General features: G+C 44.1%; 2 protein-coding genes across 4 annotated transcripts in view; one reads left to right on the top strand and one right to left on the bottom strand.

Moving 5' to 3' along the window:
* Positions 1 to 2361: 2361 nt before the first annotated feature.
* tfap4 (transcription factor AP-4 (activating enhancer binding protein 4)) lies at positions 2362 to 20786 on the bottom strand. Of its 3 annotated transcripts, none has more exons than XM_071394862.1 (7): positions 20065 to 20786; positions 17827 to 17992; positions 11824 to 11922; positions 11276 to 11464; positions 8317 to 8415; positions 6468 to 6623; positions 2362 to 6177 (listed from the first exon to the last, which is right to left on the bottom strand). In XM_071394862.1, the coding sequence occupies exons 1-7, from the start codon at positions 20151 to 20153 to the stop codon at positions 6025 to 6027; spliced, it is 951 nt and encodes a 316-aa protein (XP_071250963.1). In that variant the 5' UTR covers positions 20154 to 20786; the 3' UTR covers positions 2362 to 6024. The 3 variants fall into 3 exon arrangements, with proteins under 3 accessions (XP_071250963.1, XP_071250961.1, XP_071250964.1); XM_071394860.1 differs by having other exon boundaries at positions 17785 to 17992; positions 20065 to 20779; XM_071394863.1 differs by lacking the exon at positions 8317 to 8415 and having other exon boundaries at positions 17785 to 17992; positions 20065 to 20784.
* A 2479-nt stretch (positions 20787 to 23265) lies between these two features.
* glis2b (GLIS family zinc finger 2b) overlaps positions 23266 to 25935 on the top strand; it is a 77938-nt gene continuing 75268 nt past the window's right edge. The window contains exon 1 of the mRNA XM_071394859.1: positions 23266 to 24225. The gene's annotated coding sequence lies outside the window, so the exon portion shown is untranslated. The remainder of the gene's footprint in view (positions 24226 to 25935) is intronic.

Below are 25935 nucleotides of genomic sequence, written 5' to 3'. Positions count from 1 at the left end.
AGAACTTGCACAATTGGTGGCTGACTAAATACTTTTTGGCCCCACTGTATATCTTGACTTGGGCCATCTCTATTCCAGGATACTGTCCTTCTTATGGGTGACTTTTGTTCTCACCTCTTGGTGTGTGTGATGTTCATGTTCTCCAGACTTAGATCCGTCTCGTTTACACATGGTCTGTACATTCTGTGCCTCCGCACCATGTGCATGTGCTCCGCAACATAATCTCGGAACCTAATCAATTCATGTTATTTGTTTGTTTCAAGACCAAACATGTCCATGGATCATTCTGGGGATACATTGGCCAAATATAAACAAAAACATTTTTGTTGTTGACAAAATAGACATCCAAATAAAATGCAGATAATGGGGCTGGATGGACCACTAGGAACATCCATCTTCACCAAACCCTGGTCCCTGACAAGGAAACCACTGGACAAAATAAACAGTGGAAGACCAAGGAACACCTAGATGGAAGAACAGAAGTATTCATGGGAAGAAGCAAAAGAAATGGTGGAGGTGGAGATCATCCATGGATGACCTATGCTCACCATGGAATAAAACGGTTGAAGTCAAGTCTGTCACACGAGACTAGCTCCAACTTCACAGTCTGGTACTATCATGTTTATTTATGTCGTGTTCCCCCGCTCAGACGTTGCATGCATCAACCAATGGTTGTGTGCCACGTCAGACTGTGCCGTCTCGCACCAGATTGCTAGAACATACCGTATGTGGTTAGCTGATACGTAAAATACCTACCCAGGCATTGTAAGTTCTGGCATGCTCCAGCAACATCTGAGCAGAGAAACACAACCTTAGTCATTGTGAACATTCTCCACCTCCTGCTGTGTCCCCCCCCCCCCATTTCAGTGGATACCATTTTGATTGAAGATGCCCAACATTCTACAACAGTCTAGAATGTGCTGATTGTTTTGTGTGTATTCAGATGCTCTAGTGACCAGGAGTTTCCCTGACCATGTGACCAGTCAGACCAGGTACATGTTGTGGTCCAGTCAGACCAGGTACATGTTGAGGTCCAGTCAGACCAGGTACATGTTGAGGTCCAGTCAGACCAGGTACATGTTGGGGTCCAGTCAGACCAGGTACATGTTGGGGTCCAGTCAGACCAGGTACATGTTGGGGTCCAGTCAGACCAGGTACATGTTGGGGTCCAGTCAGACCAGGTACATGTTGAGGCCCAGTCGGACCAGGTACATGTTGAGGCCCAGTCGGACCAGGTACATGTTGAGGCCCAGTCAGACCAGGTACATGTTGAGGCCCAGTCAGACCACGTACATGTTGAGGCCCAGTCAGACCAGGTACATGTTGATGTCCAATCAGGTCAAGTGATAAGAAAAACTCCTGGCCCTACCTAGAATATCTCTGAATAACAGAGCACCAGGATTGTGACCAATTCCCTTTCAATTGCAGTAAATTCAGGAGGTAAACTAAATTCCAATTCCACATTTTCCTAATTGAAAAGCATTGAGAATAGGAATTTCAGTGTACTTCTTGAATTGAAATGGAATAGACTCCAATCCTATAGAGCACTGAAGTCAAAAGGTGTCCCTTGGTTTGAGTACGTGTAGTTTCAGAAACATCTAGATTCAGAAACTTCTAGAGCTTCAATTATAGCTTGAGCAAACAATGGAGTCATTGAAAATCCTTTCTTTTGACAATCAAATCTGCCATTTGACAGCTGCTAATTTCCACCCAGACAACATGGATAGTGCCTGTCATAACAAGGCGAGTGTCATTATCCCTGCAGTACCATCATGGGGGCATGATTCAGAGTGGGTCTGGGCACCAGAACACTTACCATTCCAGAATTCCAATGGGACGTTTTTGAATGGCGATCACATATCCAGTGTGAACCTGTGAGCTAGACAGGCCGAGAAAGAACGAGTGAGGGAATGAGAGACTGAAAATGAACACTGCATAGACACTGAAGTACTAGAGGACAGTGACATGCCACCTACTGGAGTCACTAGTGCTGCAAACTGTCACAGACGCCGATGGTGACAGTGGGTCATCCTTATTTAGCGCCAGACTAGCCTGAGTGTGGGTTGGCCCAGGGGCTTCTGGCACAACAACCAATCACAAAGGGACACATATACATAAACCAGAGAGTGAACCAACAGGAGGGAAGGAGAGCGAGAACCTGGGCCACGTTCAATAAAACCCGTTTCAAGACTACAGAACACAACCCTTTTTTAACTCTTTGCTATAACATCACCGGTGTCATAGAAATTGCACTGCCGTAAAAATGTAATACGTTTAAAAACAGATATCTGACAGTTAAACTGCTCTTAAATGCTAGCGTGCTAGCTACACAAAGTGATAACAAACAGAAACGAGACCAACTTGTAAAAAACGAAGTACAAACTTTATTATTCTGTCTTTACAAAAGGCACAAGCCTCTTCTTTATCCACCCACAAGTTTCTTCTTAAAAAAAACTCTACATATAATAGCTTCTCAACGACCGTGTGGACTGACTGTCCAACAAAACATAAGACAACAGATAAAGAGGAGCTGGGGAGGAGAGGAGGGCGTGAGTGACGGAGAGCGTGAGTGACGGAGAGAGAAGACAGGATGAGAGTCTTGTGTTGACCACAGACAGACAAAGAGATGAGGGACAGACAGACATGGGACAGGGGTTGTATTCACTAGGGCACACCGTAGCAATGGAAAAGGAAAACAACTGTTTCTTATTGAGCAAGGTCAGGTAGTATCTCCCTGTTTCAGTCCATTTTCTTCCGTTTGGTGCCTAATGAATACACCCAGGGTATATGACCGGGTCAGACACAGGGAAAGGGGGAAATACACAGCTGTGTGGTTTTAGTCTCACAACATATCAAGAGCTTCAGCCGAGGTGAGGCCCCCTTTTACAAAAATAAGAGGAACCCTCTCCCATATATAGTACAGTAAGTGCTTTAGAATCGTAACCCCCCCCCATTCACTGACCCCCTCCCTGACCACCTCACAGGCAATCTGTTATGTATCTAACAGAGATATCGTATAGAAGATACACACAAAAATCTATGGGACAGTGCTTGGCATCAGCAGAGGAAATGTTTGAACACAGGTACTGAAAAGGGGTACGAAAAGGTTTCTACGGACATAGCATAAAGCGTAACCAAACAAAAAAAATAACATTTTGTTCAGCAATCAATAGGACTGTCTCGGAGGACTGCCCCCTCCGATCCAGATTACAAGGTTTATAGAGGGCACACCTCAAGAATTACTGACCATTTCCAAATAATGGAACTCAACATGGCTAAGTTGGTTTTCTTCCTGGGTGAACACAGTGGTCGCGTTCCAGGCTGACTACATTGCAGTTGCACTGCACGCAGCAGCCTGTGGTTGCGTGCCACCTCACTGACTTTCCAGTCGGGCATCAGTTGGCGGTATCATTTTGTGGTAAGCTGATACAAAAACACCTATCCAGGCATTGTGAGGTTCTGGCATGTGACTGCAGTGAAGTGGCCTTGAACGTGGCCCGTGTGAATCCACTGTAAATACCAAGAAGGAAGGATAGGAGGGAGATGCGTCTCATCTGTCCAGCAGTAAAGGACTCCCTCTACACTCAATGGGAAGACATAAGGGACAATCAACAAATCAATCCAATTTGCCATCAAATAATTTTACATAAAAAACGATTCCTTTGCGTTTGGCCGTATTGTGGCCAAAAATAACCTCGGACAAAACCGTTGCTTTTTGCTCTTGAAAAGTGCCAGTTAAAGATGCTAAAGGTACTGGTGGAATCTTCTGGAATGTCTAAAAACAATGCATCCACATCTCCTCTTGGAAACCACAGCACACTAAAACAAAGCATAAGCCGCCAAGTGTGTATTTATATTGGGAGGTTCTCGACAAAAAGGTTTACAGCATCACTCCTATTGAACAATGTTCAGGCTTTCCCTATAGGTGTAGCCAGCCTCTACCTCTTTCTCGCTCTGACTCCAGGGTTGAGTTAAGGCTGGCCTCACAGTGCCTACCCTGCACATTAGAAGCTGTGTTATGGCAAACCGCTGCCCCCCTCGCTCTCTTCACACACCCCAGGCAGCGTGTTATCCTGGGTGCAATCCAGATGGGCATATTCTGCACAATTTCTGTAAGTATTGTAAGGATCTGACAATCTGCACAGAATCTGGGTCTCTCGAACACACCATGACTGTACATGTCTGTCTGCATTCCCTCCTCACTCCACGGGATAGGAGAACCTTCAATACAGCCAGGTTCAGTCAGGTTAGCCTGGGAAAACTCAGGCTTTTGAAAAAGTGTCTGTGATCCCTGTAAAACCACTGTCATATCTGGGGCACAACAAAACCATCATAGACAGACTTCACAGAGAGAATGATACACGCCCAAAAGCACAATAATAAAAACAGACAATACCAGTTAGCATCCCTGGCTGAGGGCCCAAAACATTTTTGTTGCAGAGACATTCTAGAAATCTGTGGAAACCACAAGAAAATGTGCCTATTTTCAGAGTGGGGTCACAATATCAACATTATGACGTGATACCAAGCCAAGTATCACGATGCTGAGTAGTATGGTGATACCACAGACACCTTCCCCCCCTCAGGACGCTTGTTCCTATTAGTGAATACATAGTCAAATGCTCAGTCATTTGACTGGCCGTTAAGGTTCTGAACTCACAAACATCAGAGACGTTTCCAAAACTCAGGGACAAATGATGGGAGGAGCTTTATCAGATGATGGGACCATTAATTGCACAGGGGGGGGTGTGTGTGTTCTCCTACAATATCAAACAGAGGCCTGTCCCAAATACAGGGCTTTCCTAACCCCGGACACAACCCACCTAATTACAGCGTGGAGCTGGATACACCAGCCTATCCTATGTGTACAACAGCAAAAACACACAAAGGGTTTTAAAAACTCAAGGCGTACCCATCGATTAGCTTATTCAACAAGCTAGATGCCAAAATGTCTGAAGCAACAGACAAAAGGGTGAATCAGTGTTACAGGTTTTCATCTGTACTACTGATGCAACCAACATACTTGTTTGTAATTAGGGGAGAGTGTCGCCTACATAAATGTCTACTGGGAACCCAGCCCAGTAAAAAGTGTGATGGCGCAAAAAGAGACAGAGGGAACCGTAAGTGCACTCCTCCTCTTTCCATAGTAAGCACCACTGAAATGAACAGACCTCTAGCTGCGTCAATATGGGCATTTTCTGTGTTGTCACGTTTCAGTACAATCCCTGTGATTTATCATCCAGAGCCCCCGAGCAGAACACAAGATCAAAAAGAAAACCTGTAACACAAACTCTTACAAATTCTTTGTAAAGTACAACAGAAAAACGACAACATTTTCTCTTACTAAGGAGCCAAAAAGGTGTGTTAGAACTGCTTCAGAATGTGTCTTTGAATGCTCACAGTGTCTCATCGCTCAGGGGAGATCCCACTGGGCAGAAATATGGTGAAGAGATACAGGAAGTAGAAGACTTCTTGTAGAAATTATCTCTCGTATGGGGGGGTGTGGGGTCGCCTGGGACGGCTGTGCTGCTGGTTGGGGTACACCTGTCCTGTCCAGGCGCGCTCTCCTGCTCGCTGGGCATAAGTTGCTTAGTTGGTTTTGGAGAAGGTGAGAAAGAGTCTCCATTGGCCAACTGAGCCAAGGGACCGGGCTGGACCTGGGTGTGACACTTCCATCCTCAGGCAGCCCTCTGGAGAAGCCAGGCCCAGAGAGGGAGTGGGTTGGATGGGTGCGTCGTGACCGTTGGGAAGGCTGCTGGCTGCTGAGCTATGTGGAACTGTCAGGTCAACCCATCACCTTTCTACTGATTTTTTTTGTCCAGTTTGAGAAAAAGCAAGAAAACAGAAAAGAGAGACAGAAAGATGTGTGCGTGTGTATTTATCCGGTTACAGTAGACTATCCTAGTTCAATGTGTGTGTGTGAGTCTGATCCGTCTATCCAACCTAATAAATTGCCATATAATCAGAGTATTGTGGGTGTTGTATGGGGCCCCCTCTCGTGGCCCCTGTGTGTGATGGGAGGCCTCAGGGCAGTGAGCAGTCCTCTGGCCCCTCACTGTCGGACGCCGTGTCGGACCCCGCTGTGTCTGTGAGGGCGCGTCCCTGGGTGACGATCACCGCCCGGCGCTGCTCCTCCTCCCCCACCCTCTCCTGGATGCTCTCAATGTGCTGGATGGCCTGGAGATGGAGGGAGAGACAGATATGGGGGGAAGCAGAGTGAGTGACAAACAGCAGTGGCAGACACTGACTTCACCACCATCTGGTGTTCACATGTGGAAATGCACTGACAGTTGCCACTTTTTATGGACACTTTCCATAGAACTACCAAATGTTTTACAAACTGACTGAAGAAAAATCTATCTGCAACATACCAAAGATAACAGTTGCATAAATTCAGAGAGCGCAGTTTTTTCTCCCTGCGTTTGATAAAACTACAATTTCTCCACTAGTGTTCTTCTTTGGCTCACCTGCACAATGGTGTCCAGGTTCTGGCGAGACGTGGAGGCTGTGTTGATGACAGAGGCCGGGCCCATGGTTACCACGGTGACGTGATGGGGAGGCGGGGCTGGGACGATGACCGTGGGGTGGTGGGTGGGGGCGGGGGGCGACCTGGGGGCCAGCACCTGGAGGGACAGGAGGATGAAGAGGTCACACAGATAAACGTTGTGAATGTTAGAGAGGGACAACAGAGTCAGACTGCACAGAATCACAAACCCCATTCAGAAAGTATTCAGACCCCTTGACCTTTTCCCACATGTTGTTACGTTAAAGCCTTATTCTAAAATTGATTCAATTGTTTGCCCCCCTCACCAATCTACACATAATATCCAATAATGACAAAGAAAAAACAGGTGCTTCAACAAAGCACTGAGTAAAGGGTCTGAATACTTATGTAAATATAATATTTCAGTTGTTTATTTTCAATACATTTGCTAAAATTTCTAAAAAGCTGTTTCGTTATGTCCTTATTGGGTATTGTGTGTAGATTGATGAGTAAAATAATACATTTGATCCATTTTAGAATAAGGCTGTAACGTAACAAAATGTGGAAAAGGTCAAGGGGTCTGAATACTTTCTGAATGCACTGTATTCATGGGATCAAGACGAGTGATTCTGCACCTCTCCTTGCCCAAACCGATCCCCGAAAACACTCTGGTTGACACTCGCACTCAGTGAAAAGTGCATTTGTAGAAAGAGCAAGCCATTTGGTTCAGTCATCCTAAAACGCCACGTGATGACTAACAACAGATTATATCCAAGCTTTATTATTTAATAACAAGAAAACACATCAGCAAACTCATCTTCCCAACACCTCTTTCCAAGGAGCTTCTGCTGCCCTCTGGTGAACAACAATACAACTACCATAGACCTTACTATGTTCCTCTCACTACATATTCTCCAGCCTGAGCCCTAGTGACATCATGTTGCTCCCTATTCAACCTGAGATGCCACCGTGAGGGAGGGTAGGAGGGGGAGACCGTCACAGCAGAGACTGGATTTCTAGGGCCATATAAAATGAACAAAATGCATCAGTGATTCGTATTTTCCTTCAACTTTCTGAAGAGGCAACAACACAGGAATGCCCCTGTCTGTGTGCACGTTTGTCTACCACTTCGTGTAGCCGCTAGTGATGATGCTAATGTCATGACAACCGTCTTCTGAAAAAGGTTCCCCAAAACCTTATCAATTAAATGTTAACTACAAATGTGGCCTATGCCTACCTGGCAGAATGATATCATGATTATTTGCATCACTCGAGTGGACATTTGTTTTGTAAACTCTGCCATCAAATGAGCGCTACAGAAACATTGCTACCCAAACAACAGTCTCTGGCTGGTGTGCAGTTCAATTAAAGTGTAACTACACCCCAAAATCAACCTTTCTTTTTTCCACACCTCAAAAGTTGTCTCCTGGTGTGGTCTAAGCATTATTGTGGACTTACAACATCCAGTTGTGTTGTTTTTCTATTAAAAAAAGTGTTATTTTGAGAGCAAAACAGAATCAGGCAAAAGCAATAACAAAAATATGGGACTAGAATGATTCCCGGGCTCTCAAGGATGTGACTGAAGCGTAGTGATCTGTGTGCCGACCGTAAATGTGTCAGAGCGGTTGACCGCGGTAAACCTTGAGCTCAGCTATATGTTATTCTCAGATGGGTGTTGTGTTGAATCGTTTTCACTGTGGCAATTTAGAGTCTTCCTGGTGCCTCTGGAGACAATAATGTATGTCACATCAGTAGTGTGTGTATGTGTGCGTCCTCTGAACATATGTGTGTGTATTGATATGCAAGTGTGATTGTATGTCTCTCAGTCTCACCTGTGGGCAGTGGGCTGGGGTGCTGGCTCTCTCCTGCTGCTCGGAGTGAGCTCCTAACACATGTTCAGGCTGAGTACCACCAACCACAACACAGCAGACCTGAGTGGTTAACAGAGGTAGGACTCAGACTGGAGACAATAACACGGCCATTACTGAATATGCACCGTCATATCTATTATCTCTGCGCAACATTGCTAATGAGTATGGTCATTAAAGCCTTGGATTGGTCTTTCTATACTGAACATAAATATAAACGCAACATGCTACAATTATAAAGACTTTGTTGAGTATAAGGAAATCAGTCAATTGAGATAAAATAATTAGGTCCTAATTTATGGATTTCACATGATTGGGAATACAGATATAAATCTGTTGGGGGGAAAAGGTAGGGCCGTGGATCAGAAAACCAGTCCGTATTTGGTGGGACCACCATTTGCGTCATGCAGCTTGACAAATCTCCTTCACATAGAGTTGATCAGGCAGTTGATTGTGGCCTATGGAATGTTGCCCCACTCTTCTTCAATGGCTGTGTGAAGTTGCTGTATATTGGCGGGAATTGGAATACGCTGTCGTACACATCCGTCGTACACATCCGTCCAGAGCCCAAACATCCCAAACATGCTCAATGGGTGACACGTCTGGTAAGTATGCAGGCCATAGAAGAACTGGCACATTTTCAGCTTCCAGGAATTGTGTACAGATCCTTGCGACATGAGGCCGTGTATTATCATGCTAAAACACAAGGTGCATTTTATAGGCCTTCCCAATGGTACATGCATTGGCATTCAAATAGACTGAATTTTACAGCCTACCAGTAGAGATGTTGGCGATGCAAGCACACTGGTAAAGCCTGTTCATGTAGGCTACCAGTAGCATTAATCTCACCCTGTCCATGTAGGCTACCAGTAGCATTAATCTCACTCTGTCCATGTAGGCTACCAGTAGCATTAATCTCACTCTGTCCATGTAGGCTACCAGTAGCATTAATCTCACCCTTCCATGTAGGAGAACAGTAGCATTAATCTCCCCCTGTCCATGTAGGCTAACAGTAGCATTAATCTCACCCTCGCCATTTCAGATGTATACGGGTTTTGTATAGAGGTTGACCGATTAATCGGAATGGCCGATTAATTAGGGCCGATTTCAAGTTTTCATAACAATCGGTAATCGTCATTTTTGGACACCGATTATGGCCGATTACATTGCACTCAACGAGGAGACTGCGTGGCAGGCTGACCACCTGTTACGTGAGTGCAGCAAGGAGCCAAGGTAAGTTGCTAGCTAGCATTAAACGTATCTTATAAAAAACAATCAATCTTAACATAGTCACTAGTTAACTACACATGGTTGATGATATTACTAGTTTATCTAGCTTGTCCTGCGTTGTATATAATCGATGCGCTGCCTGTTAATTTATCAGCGAATCACAGCCTACTTCGCCAAACGGGTGATGAATTAACAAGCGCATTCGCGAAAAAAGCACTGTCGTTGCACCAATGTGTACCTAACCATAAACACCAATGCCTGTCTTAAAATCGTATATATTTTTTAAACCTGCATATTTAGTTAATATTGCCTGCTAACACGAATTTATTTTAACTGGGGAAATTGTGTCACTTCTCTTGCGTTCTGTGCAAGCAGAGTCAGGGTATATGCAGCAGTTTGGGCCGCCTGGCTCGTTGCGAACTGTGTGAAGACCATTTCTTCCTAACAAAGACCGTAATTAATTTGCCAGAATTGTACATAATTATGACATAACGTTGAAGGTTGTGCAATGTAACAGCAATATTTAGACTTATGGTTGCCACCCGTTACATAAAATACGGAACGGTTCCGTATTTCACTGAAAGAATAAACGTTTTGTTTTCGAAGTGATAGTTTCCGGATTTGACCATATTAATGACCTACGGCTCATATTTCTGTGTTATTATATTATATTAAGTCTATGATTTGATATTTGATAGAGCAGTCTGACTGAGCGATGGTAGGCAGCAGCAGGCTCACAAGCATTCATTCAAACAGCACTTTCCTGCATTTGCCAGCAGCTCTTCGCTGTGCTTCAAGCATTGCGCTCTTTATGACTTCAAGCTATCAACTTCCCAAGATTAGGCTGGCAATACTAAAGTGCCTATAAGAACAGCCAATAGTCAAAGGTATAGGAAATACAAATGGTATAGAGAGAAATAGTCCTATCCTAAAACTTCTTACCTGGGAATAATGAAGATTCATGTTAAAAGGAACCACCAGCTTTCATGTGTTCTCATGTTCTGAGCAAGGACCTGAAACGTTAGCTTTCTTACATGGCAAATATTGCACTTTTACTTTCTTCTCCAACACTTAGTTTTTGCATTATTTAAACCAAATTGAACATGTTTCATTATTTATTTGAGACTAATTTGATTTTAATGATGTATTATATTAAGTTAAAATAAAAATGTGCATTCAGTATTGTTGTAATTGTCATTATTACAAATATATATATATATACACACACACACAAATCGGCGTGGCTTTTTTTGGTCCTCCAATAATCGGTATCGGCGTTGAAAAATCATAATTGACCGATCATGTTTTTCAAATGAGAAAGCAACAACAACAAAAACAGTTTCCTTTGTAATGGAAGGGCAAGTTGAAGTCAATATTCTGTTGACCTCATGAAATGGTTTTACCACAACAAACTAGCCCAACACCCATCAATTGAAACGGTGGGAAACTCTCACAAAATCTGATCAGAAATAAAATCATTGGATAATTATATTGGAGCAGGAGAGTTTATAAATAGCCTACAATATTTTCAGGGACTTTTTAACGACCAAAATGAGGAAATGACTGATTTTCAACTCGACTTGATTTTCTGAGCTCCAAATTCAAGTACTTCAATCACTTCAAACACGCTGTGCAAACCCTGAATCCGGTGGTTCCTGACAATTACTTGTTGTGGTTGTGGGTCTGTTCCTACCTCCTCCTGTCTCAAATGCTCCTCCAGCATCATGCGGACAGAGCGCTCCTTGTCCAGCTGCTGTCTCAGCTCCACCATCTCCCTCCGCAGGTCCTCCGTCTTCTCCTCCTCCAAAATGTCTGGGGAACCGATCCCTTCATCCTTCTCCTCCGCCCCACGCCTCCTCTTTGGGGAGGAGCCGCTGAACTCCTGTTGGAGCAAGAGAGGGAGCGAAAGGAGGGAGGGAGAGTAAGTCATGGAGGACTAAGATAGGTTTGATTTGAACTTCGACGGGTGATTCCTTCCATTGCAGTGTGTTTGATGAACAGTCTATGAACTAAGGAATGGACACAGGAAAGTAAACTGAATTTTAAATGCTGAGAAGAGTAGAACATTTCTCATCTACTGAGGGCAGATTACTATTGTTAAAAAACTAAGTAATGATTCTGAGCACAGTAGTGTGTCTAGAGAGCCACATGCTGGTAGGAACAACTGCTTATCCAAACTAAATGGGGGGGGGGGGGGGGGGGGGGGCACACCAGTGACACCAAATGATGACTGTGTCTCACCTGAATGAAACGTTTGAGCTGGCTGTTCTGCTGCAGTAGCCGTGTCTTCTCCTGCTCCAGAGCGAAGATGTACTCTGCTGTCTGCTGCAAGATGGCCGCCTGTAGAGGAGTGAACACTGTTATAACTACGACAAAATTATACATAGCAGCAACAAGAGCTTCTTGACTGGTGCTGTAGCAGCAACAAGAGCCTCTTGACTGGTGCTGTAGCAGCAACAAGAGCCTATTGACTGGTGCTGTAGCAGCAACAAGAGCCTCTTGACTGGTGCTGTAGCAGCAACAAGAGCCTCTTGACTGGTGCTGTAGCAGCAACAAGAGCCTCTTGACTGGTGCTGTAGCAGCAACAAGAGCCTGTTGACTGGTGCTGTAGCAGCAACAAGAGCCTCTTGACTGGTGCTGTAGCAGCAACAAGAGCCTCTTGACTGGTGCTGTAGCAGCAACAAGAGCCTGTTGACTGGTGCTGTAGCAGCAACAAGAGCCTCTTGGCTGGTGCTGTAGCAGCAACAAGAGCCTCTTGACTGGTGCTGTAGCAGCAACAAGAGCCTGTTGGCTGGTGCTGTAGCAGCAACAAGAGCCTCTTGACTGGTGCTGTAGCAGCAACAAGAGCCTGTTGACTGGTGCTGTAGCAGCAACAAGAGCCTCTTGACTGGTGCTGTAGCAGCAACAAGAGCCTGTACAACTTCAAAGGGAAGACTTGACTAGCAACTTATCAGTACGTGTTACAGGTCTGCTTGAAAGTTTGTGAACCCCTTGTTCTATTACAGATTTGTTTACTTTTTACCATGAAATCTTCATTTAATCAGAACCAGTGTTTTTGATCTGACATAACAGGTTTATATTTACCAATACCATATGTCGGTGTACAGGAAATCACGTGTGTAGCAGAAAAACAACATTAAAAAGGAATTAGTGCAAGTTCAAAAATAAGTGAACTCCTTGTTGCATTGGTTAAATCAGTAGGTAAGTAGGTTCAGGTGGGTAAAATAATTTGGTACCAAATGAACCAATCAAAGGAGAGATCGTTAGGAAAGAGTTTGGGCGGGACTCTGATAAATAGAGATAAGAAACCTGGTCAGTTTGGTGTTACCCAACCAGGTGAATGCAAAGCACACCATGCAGAGAGGATAGGAGATATCCTACTGTCCCACTATCCCTGTCTGTATGATCTCTCTAGACCAGGGGTGTCAAAGTCAAATGGACGGAGGGCCAAATAAAAAATTTAGCTACAAGCCGAGGGCCGGACTGTTCGAATGTTCATTGAAAAATTTTTAAATGACGCATATAGTCTAGTGAACCTAATTGAACCTACTGAAAACCTAACAAATATATTCCAATATGATCAGATAAATAAAGCAATATTTTCTTATGGCTCTGTCAGTAATCTTTAATTTTCAACAGACACAAAAGACAAATTTCCTTTATATAAAAATCCCCATAACATGAACATTAAATGAAAGAAACCGGTATTCAAGGCACCATCAGTAGCCTATATTTTCTATTTTAGCAAAAGTGGGCTAAATTTACTTCAAAGAAAAAAACAATAATAGCAATTTTCTATCATCCACTCAACTGAAATATTTTTAAAATATAATTGGATTGAAATACAATAAAATAAAGTGCAAAAATCTATTAATCAAAAACAACACTTTGTTTAAGGAGAAGTAACATGCAGTGAAAACAAATATTAAACTTTAACTTTTAAACTTGAACTGAGTAAAAACTCTAAATATGTGATTGCACAGTGATGTTCACTTGTTTGAGGTTGAGGGTGATACTTGGTGGTGTCCCATCTTTTCCACAAGTTCATCAATGTTCGGGGTAAGGCTCTGAGCTGAGGAAATCCTCAGAATTGAGTGGAGGTGTTCAGCAGTAAGTCGACTTCTGTGTGATGTTTTGTTCAGGTTCATCAAAGAAAACAGTTGTTCACACAGGTATGTGCTGCCAAACATAGACAACGTTTGAGCAGCCTGGATGCGCAGCTGGGGCATTGTGTCGGGGAGGAAACGGGCGAACTCCGCAGCACCCACTGCCGCATATTTTGCCCTCAGTGCATCATTGCATTGGAGGTCAATCAACTCCATTTGGAGGTTTGGTGGTGAGCTTTCCACGTCAACAGCAAATGGGTTACCGAGCAGTTCCAACCTGCTTTTTTGTGCTTCAAAGTCAGCAAATCGGCGTCGAAAGTCAGCGGCAAGCATACCTATTTTATCAGCCAACTGTGCGCTCGGGAACGCACTGGTAGAGAGCTTCTCTTTCATGGTCTGGCAGCTGGGAAAGTGGCTCAAATTTTCTTTCCGCATCTGCGTCTCCCACAGAGTCAGTTTGGTTTTAAATGCCTTCACTGTACTGTACATATCAGAGATGACATGATCCCGACCCTGCAGCTGCAAGTTCATTGCATTCAGATGACTCGTAATGTCACACAGAAAAGCCATTTCACACAGAAACATTTCGTCTCGGAGTTGTGTTGTGTCTTTCCCTTTGCTGTCCAAGAACAGACAAATCTCCTCACGAAGCTCGAAACATCTTTGAAGCACCTTTCCCTGGCTTAGCCATCGCACCTCTGTGTGATAAGGCAAATCACCATGCTCCGTTTCTAACTCCGTCAGAAATGCCTTGAACTGGCGGTGATTCAAACCTTTGGCTCTGATAAAGTTAACTGTGCGCGTGATGATGCTCATTACATGCTCCATTTTCAAGGCTTTACCGCACAACGCTTCCTGGTGTATGATACAATGATAAGCTGTCAGCTCACCTGTCGCGTTTTCCTCTTGCATCTTTTCCCGTATCTTCGCCACCAGTCCGCTCCTGTGTCCACACATCGCAGGTGCTCCGTCGGTTGTCAAACCCACAAGTTTTTCCCAAGGCAGCTCCATCTCATTTACACATCTTGACACCTCTTCATACAAATCATGCCCCGTAGTTGTGCCATGCATAGGACGTAAAGCCAAAAACTCCTCTGTCACGCTTAGGCTGGAGTCCACTCCGCAGATGAAAATTGACAACTGGGCAATGTCAGAAATGTCGGTGCTCTCATCCACAGCCAAGGAATATGCAATGAAATCTTTTCCCTTTTTCACAAGCTGCTCTTTTAGATTGATGGACAACTGGTCTACTCTCTCGGCAATGGTGTTTCTGCTCAGACTCACATTTAAAAAGAGTTGCCTTTTTTCTGGGCAAACTTCGTCACAAACTTTAATCATGCAGTTTTTGATGAAATCCCCCTCCGTAAATGGCCGGGCTGATTTAGCGATCTCTTCTGCCAAAATAAAACTGGCCTTGACAGCAGCCTGGCCTTGTGATTTGGCTTTTTTGAACAGAGCCTGTCGAGATTTGAGGCCTCGTTTTAATTCCTCTGCCTTTTGTAGCCTTTGTTCCATGTCCATATTCTTGTTTTTGTCCGCGTGTTTCGTTTCATAATGTCGTCTCAGATTATACTCTTTCAGTACCGCCACACTTTCTCCACACAGAAGACACACAGGTTTTCCAGCTACCTCCGTGAACATATACTCCGACTCCCACCTTGTTTGAAACCCCCGGTTCTCAGTGTCCACCTTCCGTTTTGCCATTTTTGATGGGTATCTGAAAGTTAATTTTACTGTGATGCTGACGACTGCTGTGCCAATAAATATTGAAATGAAGCAGCCTACTGCTCGGTGCGTCACCGTTGCATTGTGGGAAATGTAGTATTGGTGCGTGTAAAAGATCTGCGGGCTGCCGGCTTGCTGCGGTCTGCGGGCCGGTTCTAATAATAAATCAAGATCATCCCAGGGGCCGTAAAAAACCTTCTCGCGGGCCGGATGTGGCCCGCGGGCCTTGACTCTGACACCCCTGCTCTAGACTAACCTACTGTCCCAATCTCCATGTCTGTATGATCTCTCTAGACTAACCTACTGTCCCACTATCCCTGTCTGACCTCTCTAGACTAACCTACTAACCCAATCTCCCTGTCTGTCTGATCTCTATAGACTAACCTACTAACCCAATATCCCTGTCTGGCTGATCTCTCTAGACTAACCTACTAACCCAATATCCCTGTCTGTCTGATCTCTCTAGACTAACCTACTAACCCAATCTCCATGTCTGTCTGATCTCTCTAGACTAACCTACTAACCCAATATCCCTGTCTGTCTGATCTCTCTAGACTAACCTACTAACCCAATCTCCCTGATCTCTCTAGACTAACCTACTAACCCAATATCCCTGTCTGTATGATCTCTATAGACTAACCTACTAACCCAATCTCCCTGTCTGTCTGATCTCTCTAGACTAACCTACTAACCCAATATCCCTGTCTGTCTGATCTCTCTAGACTAACCTACTAACCCAATATCCCTGTCTGTCTGATCTCTCTAGACTAACCTACTAACCCAATCTCCCTGTCTGTCTGACTGATCTTTCGACTTGAACCTACTATCCCACTATACCCATCTGACCGATCTCTCTAGACTTTAACCTACTATCTTAATCTCCCTGTCTGTCTGACTGATCTCTCTAGACCAGGTATTCCCAAACTGGGGAACACGCAATGCCGTCAGGGGTACGCCAAATAAAAATGTGATTCACAAGTATAAAAAATATAAACAAAATTTGAAATAACATTTATTTTTTCTTCACGTTTTCAAACAGCCCATTTATATTTTCCACTGGGGCTATACATTTAGGTGAGGTTTTCTCTCTCGCCTGAGTAGCCTCGTTTCACTGCCAAAAATAAAATTAAGCCATCTAGTGTTCAGTGAAATAACAACACAATGTCAAATACAGGCAGCATAGTCAAATAATTAACAAATAATTAACATCCAACCGTTACTCTCTCGCGGGAATTAGCACTGAAGAACAGATTGGGACGGTGGACCATCGAACTACATTGATTTGGGGTTCACTTATATTGGGAGTAGTGCCTTTCCTCGGCCACATTGTGTTATATGTGATAAAGTATCGCACAACTCGATGAAACCTTCAATCTTGCGCAGACATTTAGAAACAAAACATGCCAATTTGAAAAATAAGCCACGGGAGTTTCTGGAGCTAGAATAGACGACTTTCAAGTAGTAAGACATGTATAAAAGCAACAGATACCATTAATAAGAAAGGGCTAGAAGTGTCTCATATGGTGAGCTACCGAGTGGCTAGGACAAGCAAGCCCCAGACTATTGTGGAGGACTTCATTCTTCCTGCTGCCGCGGATATGCAATATCCCAATCTGTCTGATCTCTCTAGACTAACCTACTAACCCAATATCCCTGTCTGTCTGATCTCTCTAGACTAACCTACTAACCCAATATCCCTGTCTGTATGATCTCTATAGACTAACCTACTAACCCAATCTCCCTGTCTGTCTGATCTCTATAGACTAACCTACTAACCCAATATCCCTGTCTGTCTGATCTCTCTAGACTAACCTACTGTCCCAATCTCCATGTCTGTATGATCTCTCTAGACTAACCTACTAACCCAATATCCCTGTCTGTCTGATCTCTCTAGACTAACCTACTGTCCCAATCTCCATGTCTGTATGATCTCTCTAGACTAACCTACTAACCCAATCTCCATGTCTGTCTGATCTCTCTAGACTAACCTACTAACCCAATATCCCTGTCTGTCTGATCTCTCTAGACTAACCTACTAACCCAATATCACTGTGTCTGATCTCTCTAGACTAACCCAATATCCATGTCTGTCTGATCTCTATAGACTAACCTACTAACCCAATATCCCTGTCTGTCTGATCTCTCTAGACTAACCTACTAACCCAATATCCCTGTCTGATCTCTCTCTCAAACTCCCTCCCATCTGACCTTGCTAAATGTTCTCCCCCCATTTCCTTCTCTCGCTGACCACAATATGTGGTGGACTTTCTGCCTTTATTGTGTCCTCTTATAATTTCATTAATGCATGTTGTAGTTTGTTACGCGGTTTTAATTTGTTATTGTCTAATAAACAAGTCAAAGTCTGACCTACCTTGCTGAGTTTCTCTCCCTTCCTTTCCTCCCTCGGACCCACCTTGCTGAGTTTCTCTCCGTCGCTGTGGGGGATGAGCGTCTTGAGCGATTGGAAGCCGGAGTTGATGCTCTGCATGCGCCGCCGCTCGTTGCTGTTGGCGATCTCCCGGCGGATCCGCCGCTCCTGGTCGCGCGCCGTCTCGGGGGTCAGGGGAATGTTCGCCAGGCTGGGGGGGAGGAAGAGAAGAGGTCGTAAGGTTACACAATAGGGGTCAAAGGTCCACAGAGTAGATATCAAGCGAGCTCTTCAAGTTGACCTCTATTAGTCAGTTTTGAATGGAGTATAAATTCAAAACATGAATGAACCTACTGTGCGCAACAGCGCAGCCATGTATGAACTATCAAAACAAGCCAGAAAACAAAGCTTTGTTGAGCTTTCAAAACAGAACCACTGTGATGGTCAATTTCAATGCTAAAAATACAGTAACAACCATGTCATGTGCCATGCTCCCTACGTACCAAGCTGACTGTGCCCTGAGAAAACAGCATGAAAGTGCAGAACAGGCTTTGATGCTGTTTTCTTATAACACCCTAGCAGACGCTTCACAAGGCCCACTGCACAACACAATGCTGACTTTCCTGCTAGAACCCCTGGCCAAACCCTGTTGTTTCTGACCTCTGAACCCACGGAACACAGCCTGTGAGAATTCCAACCAGAAAAGCGTTTTTCATCCTGATTTGTTCAGCATGGCTCCCACACAGATTCCATTTGGGATGGGAAATGTCTAATTGAACTTCCACATCCTCTGTATCTAATGGGAGTATCACTGGGAAGCTTTATAGTAGCAAGGCTCTTATCAGTACTGACTCAGCTGCCTCAGAGCAAACACAGGGAACAATTGTGCAGACACAGATGGGGAGAGAGACCGTGTCTGCTGTTTCCTTACAACCCAGAAACCAGCCAGCAAACACAGCCTCTGCCAAATCACGACTGGGTGGTAGCGAATAGCAAGCCCAGTCACAAATACAACCACCATAGCTTGACAGACTAGGAACAGTATATTAGATTAGTTGCTTTAAACAGGGTCCCCAAATTATAGCAACATTAACATAATAAACATTAAAGTATTATCATAATAAATACACATTTGTAAGTGAGGAATCATGTTTGAGAATGTATTATGACCAAATGTGCACCTCAAAGACTAGAATTGAGTGTTGCTTGGAAAATGTTATGCAAAATCCTACATTTGGAATTTTACACAATTCGAAAATAGAACTACATGTCCCAGACCACGTGCGCAGACCACACTTTATCCTTCATCTCCGCCTCCCTGTCTACTAAAGGTTGCAAATGCATCGACTGGCCTTCCACTATACACACCCCCTAATTAAAAAGACCACTATTAATTTCTCAATCGGTTGCGGAAAGCCTCGCGGCGACACAATCAATTTCAAACGGTCCAATCTGTTTTAGAATGTATCGCGACGCCACACTACTGCGTTCAAAAACACTAATCGAGTCCTCCGCCATTACAACAATGCGACTGCTTCCTCTTACATGCGGCGGCATGGCTGAGCTGCGGGATAAAAGACGCAGTGCATACGGTAGAGTGCACCAAAATGTGGCCAGGAATACCAGCGAAACTGCGAATTCGTTGCACAAATGCGATTACTTAAACTTTCACCGTGAATTTTACATAAATGATCAGGAAATGTGAAGTTACTGGAGGGAAGACTACGACAGATCCCTCACCACTTTAGCACAAGCATGGCCGCACTGCCCACAATAACTTCAGCGCGCTCCCCAACGAACTGAACAAACAGTACCCTCTAGGACTTGTGAGCTAAACATGCATAACAAAGGTGCGACACCTTTGTTATACATGTACTACCTCTCTTGCTCCTATGTAAATTAGTATACTTATCCAAAACATAACGTAACCGTTGGGAAAATATCAAAATAGCCAGGGATCTCTCAGAAGAGCAGTAGCGTGGTGTGCATGTAACCACGTGGGGTATGTTTGTTAGCTACTAAATGTCTAGATTTCGCTAAAGTAAAGGTAAAATTAAGTTACATATGAATGTACTGAATCGTCTTCTACCTAATATGAGTACTTAATCGATATTCAATAAAGGTAAATGTCTCGCTCTCTGACAGTGGGTCGTGTACAGTACACAATAACATACAGATCAAATCAAGCATGTTGCCACGCCACAGTCGCTAAGTGCGCACCACAAGCAGAGATAAACAAATGATCATATAAAATAATGCGAAATAGTTAAAGTGCACACACACCTGCAAAGACCCCCAATCACTTCCTTCTCCGTTTTCCTAAAATGTTGCAAGGAGGGCACCTTCTGTGCTGGTACCATGAAATACTCCATGCTTTCCTCTCCAGTTGTGTGTCCCCCGGTTCAAATGAATTAACGCACAAAATATGTTCCAGTTGCAAATTCCCTTGCTCATAAATCTAGAATAATTTCATAATTCGGAAATTTCCTTATGTGGTAGCAGAGCAGTCGGAGTTGTAACGTTACTCTACTTCCAGCTGATAGGGTTCCCTCGTTGTGTGGCGCTCTCAATCTCTCTCTCTTTCCTTCTGCATGTACGTGTATGTGTGTAGTTGCAGCTGATCGGATGTCTTTCAAGGCGGGAAACAGCTGGTAGGAATCACACAGCACTACCAAAAGCCTCCTTCCGCGGACAGAGGGACTGCATCATGTAAACAAAGGATTATTTAAATCATCTACACTGGAGGGGGCGAGGCACGCGTCTGGTGGATTAAATGATAGCCACAAATGTATAATTGTTTCCATTGAGTGATACGGATCACTGATGCCATATCTCGAATCCTAGTAGCCTAATCTACAGTTATTAAGACATTATCTATTTTATGAGGATTTCCCATGTAAATTAGGAAAAAACATTTTTTTTTGCATGCGTCACTTTGTTATTTTAAATCTACGATGTTTTTCGAAATGTTAACGATAGAGCGGAGGAAACCAGTCTGTTGTAGGGGCACTGGTCTCCTCCCACTATGAAGCGAACAAGCGGGATCAGCTGACGAGTTGGCAGGGCTCACAAAAACAGCAACAAACTGTGGGGGGTGGGCTCGAGTGGGGAGAGGAGCGAAGGGAAACAGCGCCGAGAGAAAGAGGCTGACATTGAACAGCTGAATGTGTTCACCATTTTGGGTGTAGGAGAGGAGGAGAGTTACCTAATCGCCACTCCTGCCTTGTTGGTGCGTGCTGTGCGAGCAGAACAGAACTCGAGCCACAAAATGGGAGCAGTACCCTTGCACCCGGAAATGTGTGTAGTATAAGCGTGTGTAGCAATGTTACAATGTTGGTAAATTTCACGGCTGATCATTCGCTGCTGCAACAATTGTTACACTTGCTGCTGTTGCTGTGTACAATGTTGCATGACAGGCTATTGCGGCGTTATAGTATAGCGCCATCTTTCTCCCAAAACTGCAGGCACTCCGCAAGTTTAGCACAGGATCATTTAGCTACTTATTGACACGCCCCAGCTATTGCTTTTCCTATGCTATTAGCGATGAATAGTCTTTATATGACATCATAGATAGGCTGGACCTAGATTCATTGATAAAAAATGAAAGCCTGCAGTCAGCTGGTTTAGCTTCTAGGCTAAAGGAGCTCACTGGGTGGTCAGGCTACATCCTGATATGGAAAAGGAAGACCTGGCGCATGTCCAGCAGCATGATGCACCATGCAACATACACAATATTGCAGATGACATTGACAATACACAACTATTTTCAGCTACTAAAGAGACTTCATCTATTCCACATTCCTATGTAACTTTAATACTGTGCCCATATGATCTGAATGGTCTGAATAACATACCTGTAATAAATGGAGGGCAGGAATGATTAGAGCATTTTGCATTATTTCAGAGAACATTGTTAGTGTCATAGCCTATACACATAATTATAAGCAAAGTAGCCTATTACATAACTAATATGGTTAACCATTAAGAGCCTAAACGCATGACTCCAGTCTCCTTTCTGATTCTGCCCTTCACACCTGAATCTGAGCATTCCCAACAGTGTTTATTCAGTAGTCTACCTAGTCATAAAGCAAATGAACAACTGGATACGTTTTACAGGAGCAAAAAACCCTCTGCAACAAATATAACATACTGTACATCGGTAAAGGTGGTAGTTAATCTGTTATTACATATTTTTGCACCAGTCATCATTGCTCATAGGGCTACACTTCTCCTCCAGTACACTGGTAACACACACACAAACACACACAGGCCCTGGAGGACAGCCAGGGACACTGGCATAATACCACAAAAGGACGAAGGCAACACAGTTAAAGGCTATACACTTAAAGGCTATACAGTCAAGTAATGTTGTCGACCTGCCATTATGTTTAGAGTTATGTGATACCTGTCTGTCTGGTGGCTGTGGTGCTACACACAACTTACCCTTCACCTTAAATAACCTGTTGCATGGCTGTTTTCATCAATAATAATTATTAACACATTAATATAGGCTATGTTTATTTGTGTACTTTAGTGGGAGTGTATTTGCCCATGAATGTAACATTTTTGGATGTACCACTAGGTACCAGCCACTATAGGTCCAAAGAGTTCTGTACACAACGTAGGTGTTGCATAACTTCATTGTTACTTAACGTATGCCCCAGACATATTTACCCATATTTTCCCTGAGACAGACGTATTCACCCAATATCATGCACAATTTACATGATCAATGATGAAGTTATGTTGGACTTGATCATTAGTCCTAGTCTTGGGAGAGCTAGACATATGTGCAACCCAGCACTAAAACACCAGACACAACTGGGATTTCACAATTTCCTGTTACTGACACGACCTCTGGTGGTTGGATGAGGTAAAACAATGTTACTGGTTCAGCACTTACCTGAAACACCATAATTGCTCTGGGGTTTTTGGTACTCCGAGGCAGTGTATCGGAGTTCTCCCTAAGCAACACAAGTGGGCTATACCTAATGGTGCACTGCAAGAATTATTAGGGCTATGGGCCTAGGTATGTGCCACCTATTGCAGTAGGAATTTATTGACTTGGTAGGTAGCCTAAGTACATTGATTGGTACCTGTAATTTCCTAAATTAATTTAGTAATTGAATAACAATAGACAAAAATATAGGCTTTATATAGGTATATTTATAATAGTACTATTTTCTCCCATCATCTCTAATAAACTGAACGCGAATGAATAGAAAATAAGCAAATGTCACTTATAAGACAACAAAACAATTAAGAAACACGTTTGTTGAATATAAAGAAGTTAACGGGTTAAATGTGAGCACCAAATATGTGGCAAGGAGTTTTTTTTAAAGAAGCTCAGCAATTTCCTGTTTAAACTTGGGAAAACAGAGACGTGTCCAGTAACACAGATGCGTTAAAACATGCAAACCAATTGTCTCCTAACACATAAATATACATTATAATTTTTATGTATGGGTCATTGTAAGAGTTAAAGCGGGTTAAAGAAAAATGTAAGTTCAGCGGGGAAGGAGAGAGACTTGTTTTGAGAGGAGCTGAGGACTGACTTCCCATGGTGGATGGGCGGAGCAGGAAGCATGCGCTGAGCTGGCAGAGCCGGGGCTAGTCTGCTGCGCGCGAGGAGAGGGAGATCACGGGCTGGCTCGGGTCCTCTCAGACGGACGCGGGGAGACCACCTTACCAATCACGTCTCCTTGAGGACTAAATAGGCGAGAACAGAAAAGAGCAAGAGAGAGAGTGAGAGACAGGGAGAAATAGAAGAATAGAAAGCTATAAGGACAACACCTCCGTTTGTAACCACAGGGAGTCGGCATCTGGAAACATAACGAGCGAAGAAGACCCCCCCCCCCCTCGCGACATCTCTCGGCTCTGTATCTCCCAGCGCACCCCTCCTATAGCCTACTCCCTGGAGAACGACCACCCATTGAACACCCTAATTGACCAGCGTTGCCATTAAGCGATGCACTTTGAATCCAAGACGAAACCGAACGCGTAATTTTGATGCACATTTAACAACCAGTGATCATAATTTTCCAAAACGGAACAGTTTAGACTATGGATACAGTTTTGGGTGTTTAGCCTAAATTTAACGGGTTTCTGGCGACGTGAAATTATCTCATCCCCGGTAACTGACATCAACACTATACTTTTATCTCGTATTGCTTGTGGAAGAGTCTTATCATCTTCGTTTTATTCCAGTTTCCATTTTCTTTTTCAAACCAATGGTCTGGGAACGGACCGCCTCACTCAACACATACTATTTCATTTAGACGTGTCAGCTTCGTTTAGCGCTTTGAACGAGGACAACATTACAGAATTGCAAGGGGAAATTGTCATCGAGAGTATTTTGCACAAACATACTGAGTGGAAAGTTTGTTGCCGGAGAGGGAATAGATCGGAGACATCTCGGCCATATCCACGGGATTTTTCCCTAAGGTAAGCCCGTTGCCTTTAGCCTACAACTCCCCTATATCCTTCCCTCTATCCTTCTCTGTGTGTCGGGTTATTGTTACACTGGATGACATATAGGCGTTACATAATTTGCACGTGCAGTTCGTTCCCGTATGGTATATTTGATGTTTGTTAATGTGGTCTTGTGTGTCCGAGATAGTCGCTGAAATGTGAAATGGGCAGAGTTCAAGGAGGACAGGGCGGACTGACCTAATTTCTGAGTCCACAGCGGTGCGCCAGCCCTGCTCGGTTGTCCAGAGCCGCCGCCGCTCCGCCTGGACTGCCTGTCATATCTTTATACACTGGCCATGGCGTAGGCCTACGTGCACCGCCAGCGTCTGCAATTTACAAAGACACCGTGTCATTCCTCATATTCATAGGGACACGACATGTCTGCTTGACAGTCACACCCAACAAAAAGTAGAATTCCCCCAGAAACACATTTTCAGAGCGCGCGTGGCAAGCGAGGCCTACTCTCCTTGTGGGGTTGCTTCGCCTCAAATAGTGAAGCCATATGCGCGGGGCATGTCAAGGATTTCAGTTCTGCGAGATGATGGAATGGAATCCGATTCAGAACCAGAAGCAGAACATTATCGGTGTTATTCCTACCATCACATCAGTTTACTGTGATACATTGTCAATATTCAAAGCCTTAAACAAAAATATGCTATTGCAAACCCTAAAGACACAATGTTCTCTCATAACATCAGGTGAACAAACAACACTGGGATCCAATAACGGCACTGTCATGAAATATCACCATTGTTATGTTGCCAGTTCCCAATTTAACAAAACTTAATTCAGCGTTCCTCTCAAGGGCCAAGCACCCAAACCAATAGCAGACCAGGACAGCTACACTGTACTGGGCAATGGGGCAGCAGGTGATCTGTGTGGGCAGAAGCCTGGATAAAGAGGCTATTTTCCTCCAATTAAGCAATTGCTCTGTCCCTGCGCCTAATGGTGTGCACATTTGGAGCTCGGGGAGCAGGTTTGGGACAGAGCCTCTCCCGATTGGCTGCCTCCCATTGTCCCAGATGAGGCCAGGGAAAAGGGCTTAGGCCTGCCAAGGCAGAATACAGTTAACCAACCCATGAGGAGGCCTGATCATTATAAAACATTACATTATGAACCCAGGCACACTCTTTCTGAGGGGGGTTGGATTGGAGGGGGTTGGTTGGGGGCTGGATGAATGTTTGAATGTTTTCAAGGGGTTGGTGTTTTTGAATATGTTTCTTAAGTGTGTGTGTGTAGCCTACTGTGTGTCAAACAGACAGTGAGCATATCATATCATATATATATATATATATATATGAATGTTTGAATGTTATATATATATATATATATGAGACTCACTGGAGGGAGGTCTGGCTGGGGGCCCACTGGAGGTTTTGGGGAAGAAGAACAGGAAGAGAAGGGGATATTGACTCTCCTAGAGAGTTGCCTCCCACCGTAGCCCCCTGGCCACCATTTCATCCATAATACTGCTGTGAACTATGAGACTATGTGTGAGGGCCGTATTCCAGGTGCTGTTCACATCTACATAGACACAGGCACGTGCATGTGTACACACACACGAAGACACAGAAAAAAACACACATACGCATGAACGCACGCACACCCAAACAGGAACGCACGAACGCACACACACACACACACACACACACACACACACACACACACACACACACACACACA

Source organism: Salvelinus alpinus, chromosome 1 (assembly GCF_045679555.1).
Source record: "Salvelinus alpinus chromosome 1, SLU_Salpinus.1, whole genome shotgun sequence".
Classification (NCBI taxonomy): domain Eukaryota; kingdom Metazoa; phylum Chordata; class Actinopteri; order Salmoniformes; family Salmonidae; genus Salvelinus; species Salvelinus alpinus.
Note: the sequence above shows the minus strand (reverse complement) of the source record. Positions and strands in the feature narration are given on the sequence as shown.